This window comes from Diadema setosum, chromosome 7 (assembly GCF_964275005.1).
Source record: "Diadema setosum chromosome 7, eeDiaSeto1, whole genome shotgun sequence".
Lineage (NCBI taxonomy): Eukaryota > Metazoa > Echinodermata > Echinoidea > Diadematoida > Diadematidae > Diadema > Diadema setosum.
Window position 1 is genome coordinate 32381689 of NC_092691.1, and position 19450 is coordinate 32401138.

Consider the following 19450-nt stretch of genomic DNA (forward strand, 5'->3'; position numbering starts at 1 on the left):
AAGCCCTCTGGATTATTTTACATTATTCACCGAACTCATCCCCCCCCCCCCCCCCACCAAAGAGGATAGATCAGCGCAGAAGTACACCATCTAGCTACTGTAGTTGACTGCTCCACAATGCGTATGCATATCGAGTAGTGCAGCCACAGATAGGTAGCTATAGTCGATGAATCTGTGGTGGCGGCGGTGGAATTGGAAGGACTGACACGAACGCCCACGTATGTATTATTCTGCCATTTAAGATTTATACCCCAATATAGACAAGGTTTTTTTTTTAAAACATTAGCCTGTTTTTAAAGCGAATGCATAGCGTTGACCTATCAAATTTTCGCTAATTTAACGGTATCTTAATTCTTATTTGTTCGGTCCCATATGTTGGTATTCGTGTGTGTTGTGTGGTCATCATAAATCAACCGCACCAGCACCAGCGAGCGACCCTTGCCTAGATCTAACTCTATTCAACTGCGACAAGTTTAACTTTCGCGTTCGGGCTGGTCGCAGTTAGTAAGTAAGCAGCTAACGTTAGACTAGACAGAAAATCCGTTTGTCTGGAGGAGTTTGTTTTTGTGATTTATTTATTTTTTTAAATATTTTTTACTCTGAGTCTTATAAATTTACTCATACTAAGTCATAGATCTAGATTTAACGTTATTTATGGCTTGAATTGCTTCACGGCTCAGCTCTAGCTCCTCGCTATTCCGTGAAGCCAGACCCAGTCTCTGCGAAACATATCCCCGACAAGCTACAGTACACTAGCACTGAGTAGCAGACCGATCTTTCAGTCAAGTATGCAACGTAACGACATTAACGCCAATTACCACTAGGCCTACCTAAAGACTAAAGTCGCCAGACATTCACATCGCATGTAATGCGCGCTGCAATTGGAGATCAGCTGGGGCGACGGATTTTCTTCGCTGTCAAAAGTCATTCCTAATTCTCCTTTTTCCTCCATAAAAACACAAATAATTGTAATCCAAATGTATTCTACCAATTGTAGAATATGTCTATAGGTGACAAAACCTTTTTTAATGCGAGAATGTTTTTTTTTTAATTATTTTGAATAGATTTTTTAAATGCGATGATGCACACTGCATCCTACATTGAAGTCTGTGTATAAATAGCACACATAATACGTGGCGCGCTATGGGCGCTGAACTATAATTCAACACCCTAGTTTGCCAACTCGGGAGTGCATAGGAAATGCACGCAAGTGGCGACTATACGGTAATTGATGTTTCATCATGTACATGTTATGCCACATTCTACCAACTCTGCCCACATGCCCTGCCTGTCTGTCCCTGCCCTGCCTGGGGTCCAGCCCCATCTCTTTAGCATCACCATGTACGAGCACCAAGCTGTTTAGGAAAGTCTACTAATCTACTCATTGACCACATATTTTTAGATTGACCACCCTTGCGCAATGGCTTTCTTGCGTATAAAATCAAAAGTACGCGTGGGACAGGGCGCAGTATGTTAGAACATTCGAACATGAATACAAATCAAGAGAAATTGGGGGATTCGGGTTAATAACCTTAGGAAGTGGGAGGAAAAAGAATCGAAGAAAATCCTCATTAGTAATACACATAATTATTGTTCCAAATATTTTGCCATTCACTGGATTTACGTGCTTTTCAAAGGGAAAATAGGTGGTGGATTAAAATGATAAGCTTGCGCCGGTGCACAGTGAAAAAAGTCACTTGCGTTTGTCACCAAGAAGTCCACGCGTATAGTACGAGTCAACAATCTGAGCCGTGGATATGAATCTGCGGTATTTTCTGCCTTGAGTGAAATGAATCTAAGGTGAAACTGAGCGATATTTTCTAAGATACATGGTATTTAATCAAAAAGTGATCTATGAGTAGTAGGTGCAACTGTATATGTCAAGTCTACGATCAGGTCAGTTTGCACAATGTCAAGGGTTATAATTACCTGCGCATAAGATCATGAGCTGAGCATGATCGTGAGTTGCCATACTCGTGCCATTTGCCAGAGAACTCATATAAAATAGCATATTAATGTGCACTTAATGTAAGTGGCTGGTGCATGAGGAGTGGGAGGGAACTCATCCTCCAATTAGTCCAATCATCCAATCCTGTAGCTGTGCTGCACTGAACACAGCACTATTTGACATGACAGGATGCTAGGATAATTATTAAAGGTGCATGTAGTCCCGGTGGGTGCAAGGGTGCTGTTGGATGATACTGCCGATCACCGTGAGCATGATATGAAGATTGCTGAAGTTAAGCTGTCATCAAGAGTATAAAAGCGCGTAGGTGTTGCTACATGTAGGTAACGTTGCCTTTGCTGTCTTCTGTGCGCATCACACAGTCTGTAGTGATGCCAGGAAGCGTGCTTATGTGCTTCTTAGTATGACATCACAAAATTAGAAGTGTGCTAAAGCTGTCATCCCCCTCAGCCGAATCATGAGCCGAACTGCGATTGGACTACTGACTACAGTGGATCGGTCTTCTTCGGACTCGGGGGGGGGGGGGGGGGGGAGGGAAGAGGGAAATGGGTCAAAGCATAAGCGTTAAAGGGAAGGTAAACCCAAAGAGCAATGTGGATTGAGTGAAAGCAGCAACATTAGTAGAACACATCAGTGAAAGTTTGAGAAAAATCGGACAATCGATGCAAAAGTTATGAATTTTTAAAGTTTTGGTGTTGGAACCGCTGGATGAGGAGACTACTAGAGGATATGACGTATGAGTGGACAACAATACAAAGAAAATATAAAGGATATTCAACAAAAATTCACTTTTCTAGAATTATGAAAGAGCAGTGGACCAACCGCTTTCAGAAAGCAGGGGGAATAATTGCTACCCTTAACATATGTCAATATCAAGTTGATGGAATTTGTAATTTTCATGAAAAATGGATTTTTGTAGTATTTTCTTTAGATTTTCTTGATATTGTAGTCCACTCATACGTCATAACCTCTAGTAGTCTCCTCATCCAGCGGTTCCAACACCAAAACTTTAAAAATTCATAACTTTTGCATCGATTGTCCGATTTCCTTCAAACTTTCACTGATGTGTTCTACTAATGTTGCTGCTTTCACTCAATCCACATTGTTCTTGGGGTTTATCTTCCCTTTAAAGAGGAGTCGATAGCATACGTAGGTCTCTATAGGAAACTTGCGCCGTGCGCCCACGTACGCATATGACTAAACCACCGGGACCATGTGAGGCCCATTTGGTTTTGTTTTGTTTTATTTTGTTTTTTAAGGGTCATACGTAGTAACAGAGTGGGACAAGAGCATCATTATCAAAGGCATGATTACTGCCTGTGGATTTATACGATATTGCCTATAACCATTCACATTCAGTGAAATGGCTGGCATAGTTAGCCTCGAGTGCCTGCAGTCAATTGCTGCTTACAACTCTGCTATAAATGTTGCCAATCACACTGAATCAACAACAGTTAAACCATCCATGACATGAGTGATGACTACAGACAGTTTAATTCTTGTTTAGTTAATTGTAATACATTGATAGGTTTCCAGGTATATATGTAGATGTCTGATGACACGATCATGTTCTTTGCACAGTTATATGTAACTGATGATTAGTGAGAGAAGGGGGAGAAAAAACAAAAGGTGGGAGATGGCGTGTATTGAAGTGAGTATTTAACAAGGAAAAGATATGATTTAATTAGGACATAAAACTGGAAGTACATTTTCTGATAAACAAGCATTGTAGTCTTAATTTTCTTGTTTATTTCATGAACACTTTGATGATTAGGTAAAGACTTGAAAAGGACCAGCCTTCCCAAGGAGATCACCATGGTTGTCGTTATGAGACTGGCGAGGTTTGGCTGCACCAACAGGCCCTTCTTCCACATTGTTGTCATCCACAACAAGTTTGCCAGGAACAGCGGCCGTGCCCTCGAACAGCTCGGAACGTATGACCCGATGCCAAACAACCACAATGAGAAGCTCATAAGTCTGAATGTGGAACGGATCAAATTCTGGCTGGCCAGTGGTGCCCAACCGTCCACACCGGTCTCGCATCTCCTTGGTGAGCTATTTGGCTGATTCATTCGCACTTTGTCTGACCATAAGATGCTGCAGACATGCATGTAGTTGCAGAGGCAAACAAGATTGCTAATTGAAAGCAAAAGAATGTTACAGTGCACTCCTGATATAATGAATTATAATGAATTATGAATATAATGAATTATAACGAAATTCCAGTTGCAACAAAGAAAAAATTCAGGCCACAGCATTATTGGCTGTATGTTTTTTTCTATCATTTGTTTGTTGGCTTATATAGAAATTTTGATAGAACGAAAGAAAACTGTCGGTCCCGAGGACTTTGTTATAACGAAGTCCACTGTAATGCAGAGGCATAATGCAATGAAGATGTTCTATGACAGATTTGTTTGTTTGTTTTGTAATCAATTGTCACCCTCAGTACAAATGCATTTGCAAGATCACAACTGCTATCTATGTTTTAGCAAACATGTCAGAAAAAAGGAACCAGTAGGAACTGAACCTGTCATCCAGGCAGCTTCATTATCAGCATTTGTATGGAGAATGACAATTGATAAAACATCTGATGTAGAGCAACATATATGCTTAATGTTGCACAGAATAATTTCAGAGTTTCTGTACATGTGTCTCCTTGTTTGCCATTTTAATGAATTAAAATAGGAAACAGGAATTTATGTACCAAATCATCACAGAGTTGCTGTAAATTAGCAATGACTATATAGGGGGAGTGAGTGGAAATAACAAACTCAATGACAAAATACACACAAATTGTACATTTTACATGGTATGTACAAACCAATAGGAATGTTGTGAGGGGCTAACATCCTTATATCTTTTCACATAAATCCTGTTTTACAAAAGCATGTCACATTTTTAAAGTTCTGTGACTTTTTTTTTCTCTGGCAAATTTGATGAAACTTCAGTGATCTCAACTATGAACGTGTTGTGCCACCTGTTAAAGGACAAGTTCACCTTCATTAACATAAGGATTGAGAGAATGTAGCAATATTAGTAGAACACATCATTGAAAGTTTGAGGAAAATCGGACAATCCGTTCAAAAGTTACGAATTTTTCAAGTTTTTGTGCAGTCACCGCTGGATGAGAAGACTACTGCAGTGTATGATGTCACATGCGTACAACAATATAAGGAAAATATAAAGAGAATTTCACAAAATTTCATCTTTTGAAGAAAGTACACATTCCCTTGACTCGTTACTGACATATGTTATGGGTAACATTATTCCCATTGCCTTTAGAAAGAGGCAAGTCAAGTGTTCTTTTATTATGTAAAAAAAGTGAAAATATGTTGAATTTTCTTTATACATACTGTTGTACTCATATGACATCACGAGCCTTAGTAGTCTCCTTATCCAGGGGTTCCAACACAAAAATTTTAAAAATTCATAACTTTTGCATCGATTGTCCAATTTTCCTCAAACTTTCACTGATGTGTTCTACTAATATTGTTGCATTCTCTCAATCCTTATGTTTATGAAGGTGAACTTGTCCTTTAAGCTACTCACAGACAGTCAAAGCAGTCAGTTACTGTAAAAGTGGAAATTTTCGCGGTGTTGAAATTTTTGCGCATTTCGCGCAACCAGAAACTAGCGCGAAAATAAAAATGCATGAATATTTTTGCTTGCCCTACGTTCCTGTGCGTGATGTCTTGATTCCGCGGAATTAAAAACACGCGAAACTCTTCTGACCCGGCCTAGCGCGAAAAATTAGTTGCGCGAAAATATCCACTTTTACAGTACGGGATTGAGAAGATTATTTTGACCATTGTGTGTTTCTCAATTTCTCTGAACTTCAACAGGTCTTTCAGGCTTGCTACCAGTCCACCCAAGGACATATGTACTAGCAAGGAGAGCGAGACATAAGACGGCCATGAAGGAGAAAGAGGCAGCTGCAGCTGCTGAAAATGAAAACGACGAAGACAACTGAGCAGAATGTCAATACATGTACTCAATAACTGTGAATTGAACTTGGTGTGATCCAAGACTTCGACTTTCAAAGAGACTGCTGTGGTACGATTTTAGCTCTGCAATACAAAAAGCTTTACAGCTTTAACCAGTTGAGGACAGGCTGATTTTGCTACAACACGCAATTCCCATAGACACTTGCCCCGAGTACACTCGAGACTCATCCTCAGCATGGTAATGCTACAGTCAATCATGACTACAGATATTGCTTGGTATGACAACGTGAGTCTAGTTTCTGTCTAGACACTTGGAGGCTACCAACAACTAGCCAAATGTGTATGTCCTTTTGAAGATTCTGCTCAAGAAGTGATTGATTTCTAGCAGAGGAGATATATTCATGGTAATGCATGTAACCATATGGTTCAAGACCAGATTTTGAATTCATGTTTTGTTTGTCTCGAACCTAAAGAAGCCACGCTGCTTTGGTTGATTGTGTATGTTGGGGGATGGGGATGGGGTGGGATAAAGGATTCTCCTTTCCTGTATATCTTTGCTCTGGACCAATACCAGTGACATGAAAATTTCCTTGTCGTAAGGTGGAGGGAAATTATTCCATCCCTAATAAAAACAAAGAGTGGAGGTCATATACAATATGTTAGGGAATGCTACATGTAACTCGAGCATGTAAGTGACCCCATTTCACTCCTCATGAAGAGCAGCTTGCCAGGGCAGTAAAATTGTCTGCCCCGCTTACATACGAGAAACGTGTGAGGAGATGCCAACCCCTTGTGGTCCCCGTAAGGTGTCTAGCAGTAGTTGACAAGTGGTATCAGGCAGTACATGTGCTCTATGAGAAGTAGCATCTCATTGCAAACAATGAAACCATTTTCTTAGAAAGTAACTGGTCTATACACTGTGATACAATTACACACCAAGTACGCTATTCAAATTGGCAGTGTGTTTTAGGTCTGCTCTAAAAAAAATAAAAATATCCAAATGAAGCATCACTTTGGTGTGTATATACAATTCATATACAGTACATACATTGCTTGCCTGTGCTCCAGGGCTTGAATTATCTCTGTTACGAAATGAGAACAGTAAGCATTCACTGTTTTCACAATAGGGCCTACATGTATTGTGAAATGTCAAACTGTGCTGTGTAGGACTGTACATGTTTGTACATACCAAAATTTGGACTAATCAATGTCATCTTTTCTGGGCCTGCACAGTTTAATCTTCCAAAGTATGATTGAAGCTTTAATGATCCAACCCCATAAAGTTGAAGCAAAATTTAAAAAAGAAAAGAAAAAGGAATCACCTGTTATGTGTGTCTATGTCTGTGTGTGCATTATTATTATTATTATTATTATTATTTTTATTTATTTTTTTTTATAAAACCCAACAATAGACAGAATTACCTTTGTAGTCAAAGTTTGGAGAGTACTGTATGTGTACTATTTCCACGAGGACCTGCAGAGACCCTCCAAAGTCAACCTTTTTCTATAAGCCAGTTTGGAGTTCTACATTGCACATGAGCATAAAAACATAATTTGTACCAACAGGCATGTTGTTTTTACTTTCACTGAAATTATTATCTGTGACAAAATGATCATTTGTATCACCATTTATATGATGCTTGCCAGCACATCCACTAACAGCAACCATGGTATTTGGCAATATCATTTGAAAAGGTTTGTTAATACAGTCAATGCAAGATAATGAGTGGATGCTTACCAAAGTTTTGAAGGATGGACCGTTCTAGTCAGCTTGCCTACTAAAGCTCATTCTTTGTTTGAACAAGAGTAATACATTTTATAAATTGTCTGGAAAGCTTATACATGCATTATGTCACTTTGATGATGAGTGAAGTGCCTAGCCAGCTGAAAAAAAAAAAAGAAAGAAAGGTCATGTGTACCAATGTGTGCATGAGCTACTACTCTTGTAACTCCGACCTGGCTTATTAACTGCATGTACATTGTATCACTTTTTTAATCATACTGCAGTTACAAATTGACAGATAGAAAGAAATGTGTAATGTGCATAATTCTGTCAACAAGAGTCCTTACGTGATAGTATATGTACATTATGCATGTACAGGACGATTTCTCATTCAAATACAGTACTGGCATTCTGCAAATACAGTACTCTGTACACACACAACAGTGTACTATGTACTGTACATATGATAAGCTGTTATTTTTGCGAATTAGGTGGTCAAGGACACTTTCGTGAGGTGTGGTTTTCACGATTTTGACAACTTGGCTATCGTAAGTGCACTAATGCCTGTCAGTCTGAGATATTTTTGCATGTGGTTAAATTTGCCGTCCAATAGCGATTCACAAAATTCGTGAAAATAACAGCTTATACCGCATGTAATTGTTATTTTTGAACCACATTATACTCGCACATTGTACACAATACAAGCAAGCATGCACCCACAGTCGCACACACAAATACAGACTTACATGAACACAATGTTTTGGTAACCTTACGTGATGTTTAAGATTCCAGATACAAATTTGTACTGTGTGTGGAATTTGTTGACATGTTCTGTCATCCTTTTTGTCGAATGGCAAATTTTGTACAATCATACATTATGCCATGTACAAGTCACCGCAGCCAAGTAATTTACCAGGCACAGCACATCGGATGCTGGCCAAAACTGAATTCCATAATTATCCCTCGTACCCACTGCATCAAAGCAGACAAATCCTACTAAAGTGTAGCAATGTTAGGGATTGTTCAGAAACGAAATACACGTACAATGCAATGGAAAAATGCCTTGTTACATAATACAGACCAGTCTCATAAGCAAATTACATGTAGTTTACAACTGGATTTATTTGATGTGGTCATGATTAAAAAAAAAGAAAGAGAAAAATATTACAATGTACTTTATACGTGTGTACAATGTCATTGGTATACACTGTACATGTACTACATTACATGTTTAATGTACATGTATGATGTACACAAAACATTTTTTGCAGAAGTGAAGTTTATATACATCAGTACTGCAATGATAAATACATTTTACATGTACTTTTATTGCTCTGAAGAGTGCATCAGGAGTCGATGCGTTAAGTGCAACTGTGTTGGTATCTCTCGAGTACAGTTGTACCGTGAATATTTGATCACACACAAAGAATACCCTGAATATGTGAAGTACACTGTCCATGGTACAAGGTATTACATGTGCCTGTATAACATTATGTTTCAGCATTTACCTTGAAAACATATTCAGCAGTACCAAGAACAAAATACCACATGGGACATCCTTTGAAAGCCGCATAAACTTCAATGGGAACACAGTACATGTGCACTACATGTCCCACACAATCTACAATAGTATCACCAGCAGATGAAACTGATTTTGGTATTAAGTACATGTACTCATATGCTGAATGGACCACTATTATATATGTGTGTGTATGTATGCATGTGTACATGTATGTGTGTGTGTGTGTGTATATGTATACATGTGTATATATATACATATATGTATATATATATATGTATATTATATATATAGTGCATGAGGCTGAATGCACTATAACAATATAAGCACCGACAAATTCTGAATTTGCCCCGAAGGCCAGTTATATTCAATGAGGCCGCAGGCCGAATTGAATATAATTGCCTGAGGGCAAATTCAGAATTTGGAGGTGCTTGGTACTTGTTATAGTGCAATAAGATGTCATGCACTATGTGTTATATAAAATAGCATACATACCCAGGCAAGATAAATTGAAAAAATACGAAAGCCTAGCTAGATCATTTAAGACTCTACACGTGTCTAGACAAGCAATAATACCAGTTTCTTTGAACCTGTGTAGACAAAATCCTGAAGATCCAAATTCAACTATAGAGTCTAGGGTCTACGTGGTTATATCTAACGATTTCTAGGCCCTACGACAGAATTAGGTCTAGGGGCCCTGGCCTAACGTTATACTACTAGACCTACGTCACTTACGAGCGACAGAGCTAACGTTAGTTAACACTTGACCCTACAATACAGTAGGTCTACCATGGATCTAGCACTAGCAGTAACACGTTAGACGCCCTAAGTTTACTTACTGCACTGTGGGTCCAGGACCAGGACTAGATGATGTTTTGTAGGATTAGGGATCTACTGGATTTAAACACAAGGCTCGTGCCAGGCATCATTGAAGTCACCATTGCTACACAAGTGGATTCCGAGAGTGTGTTGTGAATGTCGTAGTAAAAGTTCATAGCGTAGCGTGATCAAAGGGCGCTTAGCGTATAGTCTACCGTACACACGCTGCCCATTTCCACGGCGCACTTCCGCGTAGAATGTACGGAGAAAGCGGCACAAATCTTGGGTTGACTTGCTCAATATCCGTCGGATTGATTCCTCTTTCGGAAAAGTAGGAGTCCAAAATAAATTCGTAGGGCGTATTTGATGGCATCCTTTATGTCCTTATTGTCTAAGATACTGTTTATATGGATCAGTCTCTGTAAAAATAGCGAACCTGTTCATTTCAGCTTCTGTGTTTAAATCTACCGCTGAAAGTCTAGTCCCACACAGATAAGTTGCTGGCATAGTCAGCGAGAATCGAGAATAACGATAATATCGAGCATATCGCGGTTGTGGCGCAATCGCGTCAATGAGGTGCGGGATTCAGTACTCGATGATTAAAATGAGGGAACAAAAACCGATATCAAATCGATAGTGGGTTATCGTCTTCAATCGTTATATTTTGCGTGCACTATAACTTTTGTCATGCACTGCCGGCCTGTATAATAAGTATGTATGCTATTTTATATATATATATATATATATATGATATATAATAGAAATATATACAGTGCACTCCCATTATAATGAACACGGTTATAGCAAAATTCCAGTTACAACGAAGTAAAATTCAGGGCTGCAACATAATTGACTCTATGTATTTTTATTGTCTATTCATTCAGTTATAACGAAATTTCAATGTAATGAAAGAAAACTGCCGGTCCCAAGGACTTCATTATAATATGGGAGTCCACTGTATAGAGAGGGAGAGAGTGCACGTGTCTGTGTCTGAGTCTGTGTAGCATCACCACTATAGCTGACTTGTGTTTTCTTTCTTTGTAATCACAGAGACTCCAACTCTCCCGCTTTCGACGGGAGATCTCCCGCCGAAAGCCAATTTTTGTAAAATCTCCTGTTCTCCCGCTCGAGATTTATTTTCTCCTGCCCTGGCTCTGTGTCTCCAGTTGGAAAGGATTTTGTACTTATTGCCATCATTGATGTTGAAAAATTGGCCTTAGATAGCACAATAGAGCATCTAAAACACTAGAACTGGACCCCGGCCGCAAGGAACTTCGCGCTTCGGGCACATCAAGTTGGAGTCTCCCGTTTACTAGGGGCTTCAGGCGGGAGAATCTCCAGATCAGAAGGTTCTTGAGGTTGGAGTCTCTGTAATCACTCATAAGCAACTTTCACAATACACGCAGTCAAAGTGACATGTCTTGTAACAATAACTATTGTTTACAGTAGACCACCACATGACAAAATAAAAAAAAAGGTTTTCCAAGTTGAAAACAGAAATACATGAACTAATGGCATTCACATGCAACTGACACAAAAGCATGGGGCTTTTCTATGAGCAGTATGACACAAAGTTGCAAGATAAAATTGATTGATGAAACAATGACATTAAGTTGTAGATAATGTCGTCAGGATTGTGATAATTTGACTGAGGTGTTTATAGCAAATGAATACAACGCACTACCATTTTAACGAACACGATTACATCGTACAATGAAATTCTCATTACAGTGAAAGAAAACTCGGTCCCAAGGACTTTTTTTTTTTCAACAGAGTCTTCAGTATAATGATGGTGTCAAGGAATGTTTGGTTTCATTCAAATAAACAAAATAAAAAGAGCCATAATATCAAAACAGAATACACGTACAAAATGTGCTTGATCAGCACTTGCTAAAAGGCACACAAGGAAGCCCAATGTTTATTCGCTTTTTTGACACAGTCCTGGAAGGAATACAATTATCCTGTTGTCCCCATGGGATATCACACTGGGCAACTTCAAAACATTACAATGACCATTGCACTCCCTTCATTTGATGGACATTTCTATGAAATCTGAACAGATCAAGTGATCTATATTACATGTAGTGATTCTAGTATATCTATACAAAAACATCTCTGATGTGGAATGCTTTTCAGCTATGTGCATCAATGTTATTACAATTTGTTGAATGGTTGTTGAGATCCTTTGCCTCCTTCAGGGGGTGGAAGGGGTTCATTCCCTGCTCTCTTGCGACACGTAGAGGCCAGAAGAGTTGATCAGCTGGAGGAAACTCATCCCAGTTCACCCACTCCCATCCTGCAGAAGGAAAAGAGAGAATGCAAACCACAAGCATTTAAAAAGTCATTTAAATCATGATGTAGTAATTCTAAAGCCCACCACACATGATACAGTGTACCGCTTTCTGTCATACGACTAAGCGACTTTGGATCTGAAATAAACAAGCATGTTTATTCTGAGACTATTGTGATTCATTTCACATCCAGAGTCTGTCAGTTGTATAGTCATGAGTCTTATAGTGTGCGGAGGGCTTTAGATTTTAATTGATCTCTAATTTGTTTTTGCTTTGTTTTTGTTTTGTTTTTGTATGGCATTCCTTCAGTGAGTGGATTTGACGTGTTCCTGTCAAATTTCATATTGACATTGCCTGTATGTCTGTAATCAGAGAAATACACAATATATCTGAAGAATTGCATATCTGCAGAATACAGGAACGAATCATGTCATGCACCAACACAGAATACATTCAATTTATGTGTGTTACCATCAATTGCTAGCTTATTTGCCTTTTCCGAAGAGACTATTCAGCTGATGATTGACAAATAAGTATGCCATGCACATGCAGATAGGTGTTCTCTCAGGACCATTTCACTTCAGTATCTCACCTTCACATTTATCAGGCTCGGTATTTTCAGGCTCCTTCTTAAAGTCTCGGTCCACCTCCGCTTTCATAAAGATTGTGACGTAGTGGTAGTCCTTCTCCTTGCAGACAGCGTTGACGACTGTCGAGAAGACGACGTTGGTGAGACGCAAACCAGTTTCCTCCTCGGTTTCCCTCTCGGCACATTCTGCCCACTCCTCGCTTGGGGAAGGGAAGATAACAGAAAAAGTAAGGCTGTCACTTACATGAAACATCAAATCAAATCTAGACTATTTTTAAATGTTGCAGTAAAGTAAGTTAAGTACAGGCCTGCATGTATCCATAACATCTAGACAGATATCATTTAAGACTTCCAAAGTGTGACTCTTTAGGAACTTGCAAATGCCGAACACCAAACAGCAGCCCTGTGAACCAGTCTATAGTGGTCTATAGCTCTTAGTAAATGTTTAAGTTCATACATCACCTGCATGTGAAATTTTTCCCATTTCACAGTACATGTATTCAGCTTAAGTTAAAGGCATTCCCACTTCCCAATAATGCAATATCACAAGTTGTCGGGTGAGAATGAGAAGGGCGTGCGTTAAGTTGCCTCGAACGCTATGGCTTTAGAGATCATCATTCTCAACCAACAAAATTTACCAAGATGTCTTTCTTTGGAAAGGACATGTGAATTTTGGGTCAGAATAGCAGTGGCAGATCCAGGGGGGAGCGCACCGGACGCGCGCTCCCTCTTTTTTTTCTTGCCAAAACAAAAGAAATACCAGGTAAAAGGAAAAAAATGGTGGGGAGTACATGCGCCCCACTTTAATTCCGTAAAGGCACTCCCTCTTTATGGAATTCCTGGATCCACCCCTGGAATAGGGTCCATCAATGATGACAATTCATATGGTCAGCAGACGTGCCTATATATATACTGTAAAACGAGGAATATGTTCACGTGCATTTTAATTTTGCGAATTTCGTGAGCGCCAAGATTCGCGAAATTAAGATGCCCGCGAAAGTTCTTGTCTACACTATATACATTGAACGCCAGTGGTAATTTGCAAAAATTTCATGCCGCGAATATATCATGTTTTACAGTAGGTAGTAGATGGGATAAAAAAGAGAGGCTTTATTCAGATTCTTGCCTCTTTTATGCTGTGGTAAATGATTGTTAACTTGACCAATCTAGAACTCTAGAAGTCTATCATCACTTCTATATGAACGTATAACAGAACCTAATCAATGATGAATGATAACGAGATCCTCATCTACATAATAATAAAAACTTCATGAAGACAAACTTGTAGGATCTTGAAGAATGCCAGTAACTAATAAAGACAAAGACTAAGAGTTCCTTTAGGCTTTATTTTGCTATACTCGCCACTAGTGGCACTAGCTCTTCTGTCACACACCCATCCCAGTTCAGTTTCACATGCAGGTAAGCTGCTATCTAGATTTAATCTTCAAGTTCAAGGTTCACGGTACACTACATCAACAGAATTCAATTAGAGCATTGATAATTGAGTATTACACACATAATGACTGAAGAGATCCTTAGATTTGATTGGTTGTTTGACATTGATCATTCGGCCCATTTCACTATGACGTCATCATCCATGCAATTGTGGCTCCATTTACCGTGCAATTTTTGATCCATACAATTTGCTCCATTGCACGCTCACTAAGCAAGATATGCTTAAGAGCGCGACACACTACGCGTGTTAAAAGGTTTGCGTTTGCAGTGTGTGTATGTGACAGCACACGAGCGGAAAGTGCTCAGTGAGCACTCTCTTGTTTCTAAATTTTTAAAACATCAAATGACAAGGATCTATTTTAGGTGTTATATAAAACAAATAATAAATGTTTTTAATTCGTGAAATGGACAGAATATTTTATTCGGTGAAAGATGAAATGTAATCCATTCAACTCGGCTGCGCCTCGTTGAATGGATCATTTCATCTTTCACGTAACACCTCATGAAATATTCTGTCCATTGCACTCATAAACATTCATTTGTAAATTGTATATTACTGGAATGGGGGAGTCATATAGTTAATAAGATAGTGTAGAGTGGTATGACAAAATACATTGGGGGAGGGGTAGGCCCTACTACTTGGTACTAGTAACGTTATATGATTAGGGAACTCTTGACGAGGAAGGAAATACCCTGGTCGCAATTATTGTATTGCCTGTGCTGTGCATTGGTGTGATTGTGTAACTTGCCGGACCTACCCAAAGTCCAAATGACCACCTGGGAAGGCGAAGGACCCACTTCCGGATGATCCTATCCGCTTGCCCAACAACACACAGTTTGGATGATCTCTGCTCGTCACTATCACACCAACCCCAATGCCTGGTCTCATTGGATCATGTCTTGAAGGCGCCATGTGTTTCTCGAAAGTATTTCCCGATGCAAACCCGCGATAAACTAGTGAAGACCGTGATAGATATGGATGTTTTAATTTGACAGGAGGCTTGACGTGTCGGTAGTAAAATGTGTTGACGGGACGAACAAAGCTTGAGAGAGCTAGGCGTCGCGTAAGCTTATGTTCCGCATCCGCATGTGCACGAATTGGAAATGAAAAAACTCTCCTCCCGATCACCATCCCGCCACACCATGCACCTGCCCGCCGCCGCCGCGAGCCGCCAGCCAGCGCCTTTGGTAGCAATCTTGTACGGGCTTGGTCGAAAATGGCGCGCTGAAGCTGGCCCACGTACGAGAGTTGGGAAGAGCCAAACAGGTTCTCGTATGGAGAACCTCTTTGGGAAGAGCAGAATGCAGGTAGCCTCTCACCAAGGCACTGCACTGTCGCACTCTTCTTCGCAACGCGCAAGTTCCAAAACTTTTTAAAAGCTGATAGCGAGGTCCAACTCTATGCAAGTAAGACGAGAACCAGGTGCGTTTTGAGACTGAATTACGTATATCCAATACTAGGAAGGTAGACTATACCCTTTGGAGCAGAGAGGTTACGTCATGTATCTATGTTCTATTTTTTTAACTTTTTTTTTTTTTTATGGAGCCAGGGTATATTGCCTGTGTTTGTTAGGTTCATTCCATTTTTTCAGTCTCAAACGAATAATATTCTGATGGAAAAAGCGCAGTTTGGCTCTTGTTTATCCTTTGTGACTAGATCTACACGACGATCAAGAGAACAGGCCGGGGCGGATCCACGAATTCCTTAAAGGGGGGGGGGGGGGAGGAGATGGAAACTCAGTTCATATTTCTGGTGCCACGTACTTCCAGGTTTAATCACCTGACAAGCAAAAAACAAAACAAAAAAAAAAAAAAAAGAAAAAAGAAAAGAAAAGCCTTGCCAGGAATTTTCTTGTCACACTTCCATGGTTGATAAGAAAATGAAACACAGCATTTTATTTCTTTTGCATGTAATAAAAAAAAAGAAAAGAAAAGAGAATTAGAGGGGGCACCCCGTGCAGCACACAAGGTGCACCTCCTGCCGGATACACCACTGAGAGAATTACTTTCTTAAAGTGTTTTTTTTCTCCCCACCCCCTGATGATTTTGCCACTACCCAGTGATCTACATGTGAGGAGGTTCCCCTACGTGGTCAGGATAACCTATCAATAAGTTCAACACCTCACCTCGAGACGAACACAAAATAGGCCTAACATTGATGTATCAGGTGTGATATAGCAGAGCTATGCCCGGGCAAGGGCAACCGGGGGGAGGGGGAGCGCCCCCACCCCACTTTTTTGTTGTTGCATTAATACATGGGGATCTTTTCACTTGCCCCCCCCCCCACACACACACATTTTTTCGCAGAAAATGTTGCTTGTCAACAGCTGAGGCCCGATTTTGTTAGAGGATTGGCATTAAAAAAAAAATGTGAAACTTGTCAGCCGATTTTGGTAGGGAAATGAGAGTCCCATAAAAAAGTTTGTTTGTTTGTTTGTTTGTTTGTTTTTTGTCATGTTTTGTTGTTGTTGTTGTTGTTGTATTTTCTTCTGTATTTTTGATTCAGAAGGAAAAAAACTTATGTTATGTGATAGAGAACCCCACTCCCCCCCCCCCCCCACACACACACACACACACTCACACAGCACACACGAGGAGCTGCCACACATGGTGCTACTTGAGCAGAGAGTTGTCACAGGGTTGATATTGTGCGATTTTTAATGCGATGCGCTGCGCTGCGACAATGTGCGATATCGCAGCCTGTTGCACTCTGTCGCAGGTGCTGCGATGTATACCGCACACTGTGCGATTTGTGGCCTACGATTTACACCGTGCGCATGCGTACATCGTACATCATGGCACCTGTTCATCATAAAGAACGGTCACCATGAATGAAGTCACTCGTGACTGGTTTTTTTTTTTTTTTTTTTTTTTTTGGGCGACGTTGGTTTGAAAAGTACATGTATGTTCAAGCTTGCTTTTTCTTTTTAATTCTGAAGTAACTACAGAAATTGCTAGATATGAATCGAATAACACTGTATATTCTAAGAAATAAAGTTAATAATGATAGAAAAAAGAAATGCCATATTTTGGTATTAATTTGGATCACTGCCTGGATCAAAGTCCCCCCCCCCCCTTTTTTTTTTTTGGGGGGGGGGGGGGGGGAGGGGAAGGGGGTTACGTTGTAGGATTCTTGATCATTGAAAGTAGTCATTTACTGCATATTACGCATATTTATGTAATTATTACAATGGGTAGAAATCGCAGTAAGGGTGAAAAAGTACTGCTTGGTGGAGGTCTGTATTCTCTGAGTGCTTTTCTAAGGCTTTGATAGTGGAATTCTAACATTGTGGTTTCTCAAACACATAAAATATTGTGCTGACATATTTTTCTGGTTGGTCCTTGAAAAATTCACTCTTGTTTTGTGTACGGTATGTAATTACCATCCAGATGTATGGGAATCACACTTATTTACAATATATATTGATTCACAAATAAAAACGTGACAAGAATAAAGATAATGATATATTCAAGTCATCAAATTAAATCTAAAATATAGACACATTGATCACAATTAAAGTCAATTCAATAGTTTATTTATTTCTATCATCAAAAAAGAAAAAGATAAGATGGTACAAAGCGGTTCAAGTTGTCAATTTGTCTTTCTATATCATGACTACAGCTGTATGCTTCAATTAGTTCAATACAATTGTACTGTCAAAAAAATGCAAAAAAAAAAATGCAAAACTAGTAGGAAAAGCAATATCATAATTGTGCTGTACAATTCATATATACATACTGCAGTATGGATGTCATAGTTCTTAAAAGTATCACACAAAGTGACAAAAAACACCAACTTCCATTTTTTCCCACATAAACAATGAATAAATTCAGTCAACTTGAACATCTACAAGAAGTTCAGCTCAACGAGTTACCATTACAATTTGCATGAGACAACTACCTATGCCACTACAATTTCCCAAACACATGTAATGTTGCAAATACAAACAAACAAACCTCAGAGAGGAAATTGCTGCAATCTAACATACTCTACCAGCAATGTTTACAGTTAGAGTTTGTGTACAAAGGTACATAAACACTTACTGTAAACATACAGTGTATTTTGAAAAATGCCAAATTGAAATGATCATACCAGCATCCGAAGGGGTGCTTTGAAATGCACTAAATGTGCTACTGGTCCTAATCCAGATTAATCAGACACTGCATACACTGCAAAATACTGTGGCAAAGCAGTCATTTGAATTGAAATTCCAACTGTGTGTGAACCTTGTCAATTGTATACCTTAAAAATGTAATATCATTACAGGAGATCTCATCTTCAACATTGTCCATTTTCTTTCCATCCCAGATTATGTTGGTGCCTACCTTAGGCATTCTTTACAATAAGAAGATGTGCTGGTTAAAATGTGCGGAAAAAAAAAGGTTCAAGGCTAGAGTACATGTAATTTTGGTTACACATTTTACTTTCCAGAACTGACTTATAAACAAGAAATATACAATTGTGTTACCAATAAATCAGGAAGATACAAATGAATGAACATTGAATTGCTTTGACTGATAAGGGCAAGTGGCAAATTGTAGCCTACAATGTAGCAAATACAACTATAACAATTTGCTGACTCAAACTCTCAGATGTTGAGTCCAGTAATAAATGTTATCCATCGATACAGATAGAGGTATGATAAAAAAACAAGCAAACAAACAAACATAATTTTGTGCAGAGGGGGAGATCAGCAGTTAAAATATGTATGATTAAAATACCATGCAGCACTTATACGGTAGCATATATATGACTGCATAGGAAAAAAAATAGCTATCTCAGAACTCTGACTGCTGCATTCAAATTGCTCTAAATTCAGAATTGCACAGTAACATGATTTCTTGTTTGCAGCTATAGTACAACTTATTGCAATGATACATGTGCCATTCTCCATTTTTCTGGCTCAAACATTTCTGGCAATACATGTATCATTGTCAGACTCACATTTCAATTCGCTTAGACAAGGGCGATGAAAACACACTGTGCAATTCCATCATTGTGCAATGATTATTAAAAGCCTTGTTGATGTAGACTGGCATTATTAGGGTGATTAATTTGTTCACAAAACTAAGTTGTTCAATGGTCAAGTTAAACTAATATTAGACAACTTGCAATAAGCTCTCACTTCCACAAAGGCCTACGG

At 39.2% G+C, this 19450-nt stretch overlaps 2 protein-coding genes across 2 annotated transcripts; one reads left to right on the forward strand and one right to left on the reverse strand.

The window, feature by feature from the left end:
• The first annotated feature begins 126 nt into the window (after window positions 1-126).
• Window positions 127-7254, forward strand: LOC140230671 (small ribosomal subunit protein bS16m-like). The gene is made up of 3 exons (XM_072310810.1): window positions 127-218; window positions 3741-4016; window positions 5809-7254. Exons 2-3 carry the CDS (start codon window positions 3782-3784, stop codon window positions 5934-5936), a joined length of 363 nt encoding a protein of 120 aa, XP_072166911.1. The 5' UTR covers window positions 127-218; window positions 3741-3781; the 3' UTR covers window positions 5937-7254.
• Window positions 7255-10820: 3566 nt separating this feature from the next.
• Window positions 10821-15495, reverse strand: LOC140230672 (nucleotide triphosphate diphosphatase NUDT15-like). Its single transcript, XM_072310811.1, has 3 exons — window positions 15065-15495; window positions 12855-13051; window positions 10821-12267 (listed from the first exon to the last, which is right to left on the reverse strand). Exons 1-3 carry the CDS (start codon window positions 15436-15438, stop codon window positions 12104-12106), a joined length of 735 nt encoding a protein of 244 aa, XP_072166912.1. The 5' UTR covers window positions 15439-15495; the 3' UTR covers window positions 10821-12103.
• Between the last annotated feature and the right edge of the window lie 3955 nt (window positions 15496-19450).

What these genes read in the sequence shown, in the direction of transcription:
- LOC140230671 (XM_072310810.1), top strand. Translation starts at nt 3,782, where the DNA reads ATGGTTGTCGTTATGAGACTGGCGAGGTTTGGCTGCACCAACAGGCCC. An exon ending in ACCGGTCTCGCATCTCCTTG is followed by an intron (nt 4,017 to 5,808) that starts GTGAGCTATTTG and finishes GAACTTCAACAG; the next exon opens with GTCTTTCAGGCTTGCTACCA.
- LOC140230672 (XM_072310811.1), bottom strand. Translation starts at nt 15,438, where the DNA reads ATGGTGATCGGGAGGAGAGTTTTTTCATTTCCAATTCGTGCACATGCG. An exon ending in GGTGGTCATTTGGACTTTGG is followed by an intron (nt 13,052 to 15,064) that starts GTAGGTCCGGCA and finishes CCCTTCCCCAAG; the next exon opens with CGAGGAGTGGGCAGAATGTG. An exon ending in CGAGCCTGATAAATGTGAAG is followed by an intron (nt 12,268 to 12,854) that starts GTGAGATACTGA and finishes TTCCTTCTGCAG; the next exon opens with GATGGGAGTGGGTGAACTGG.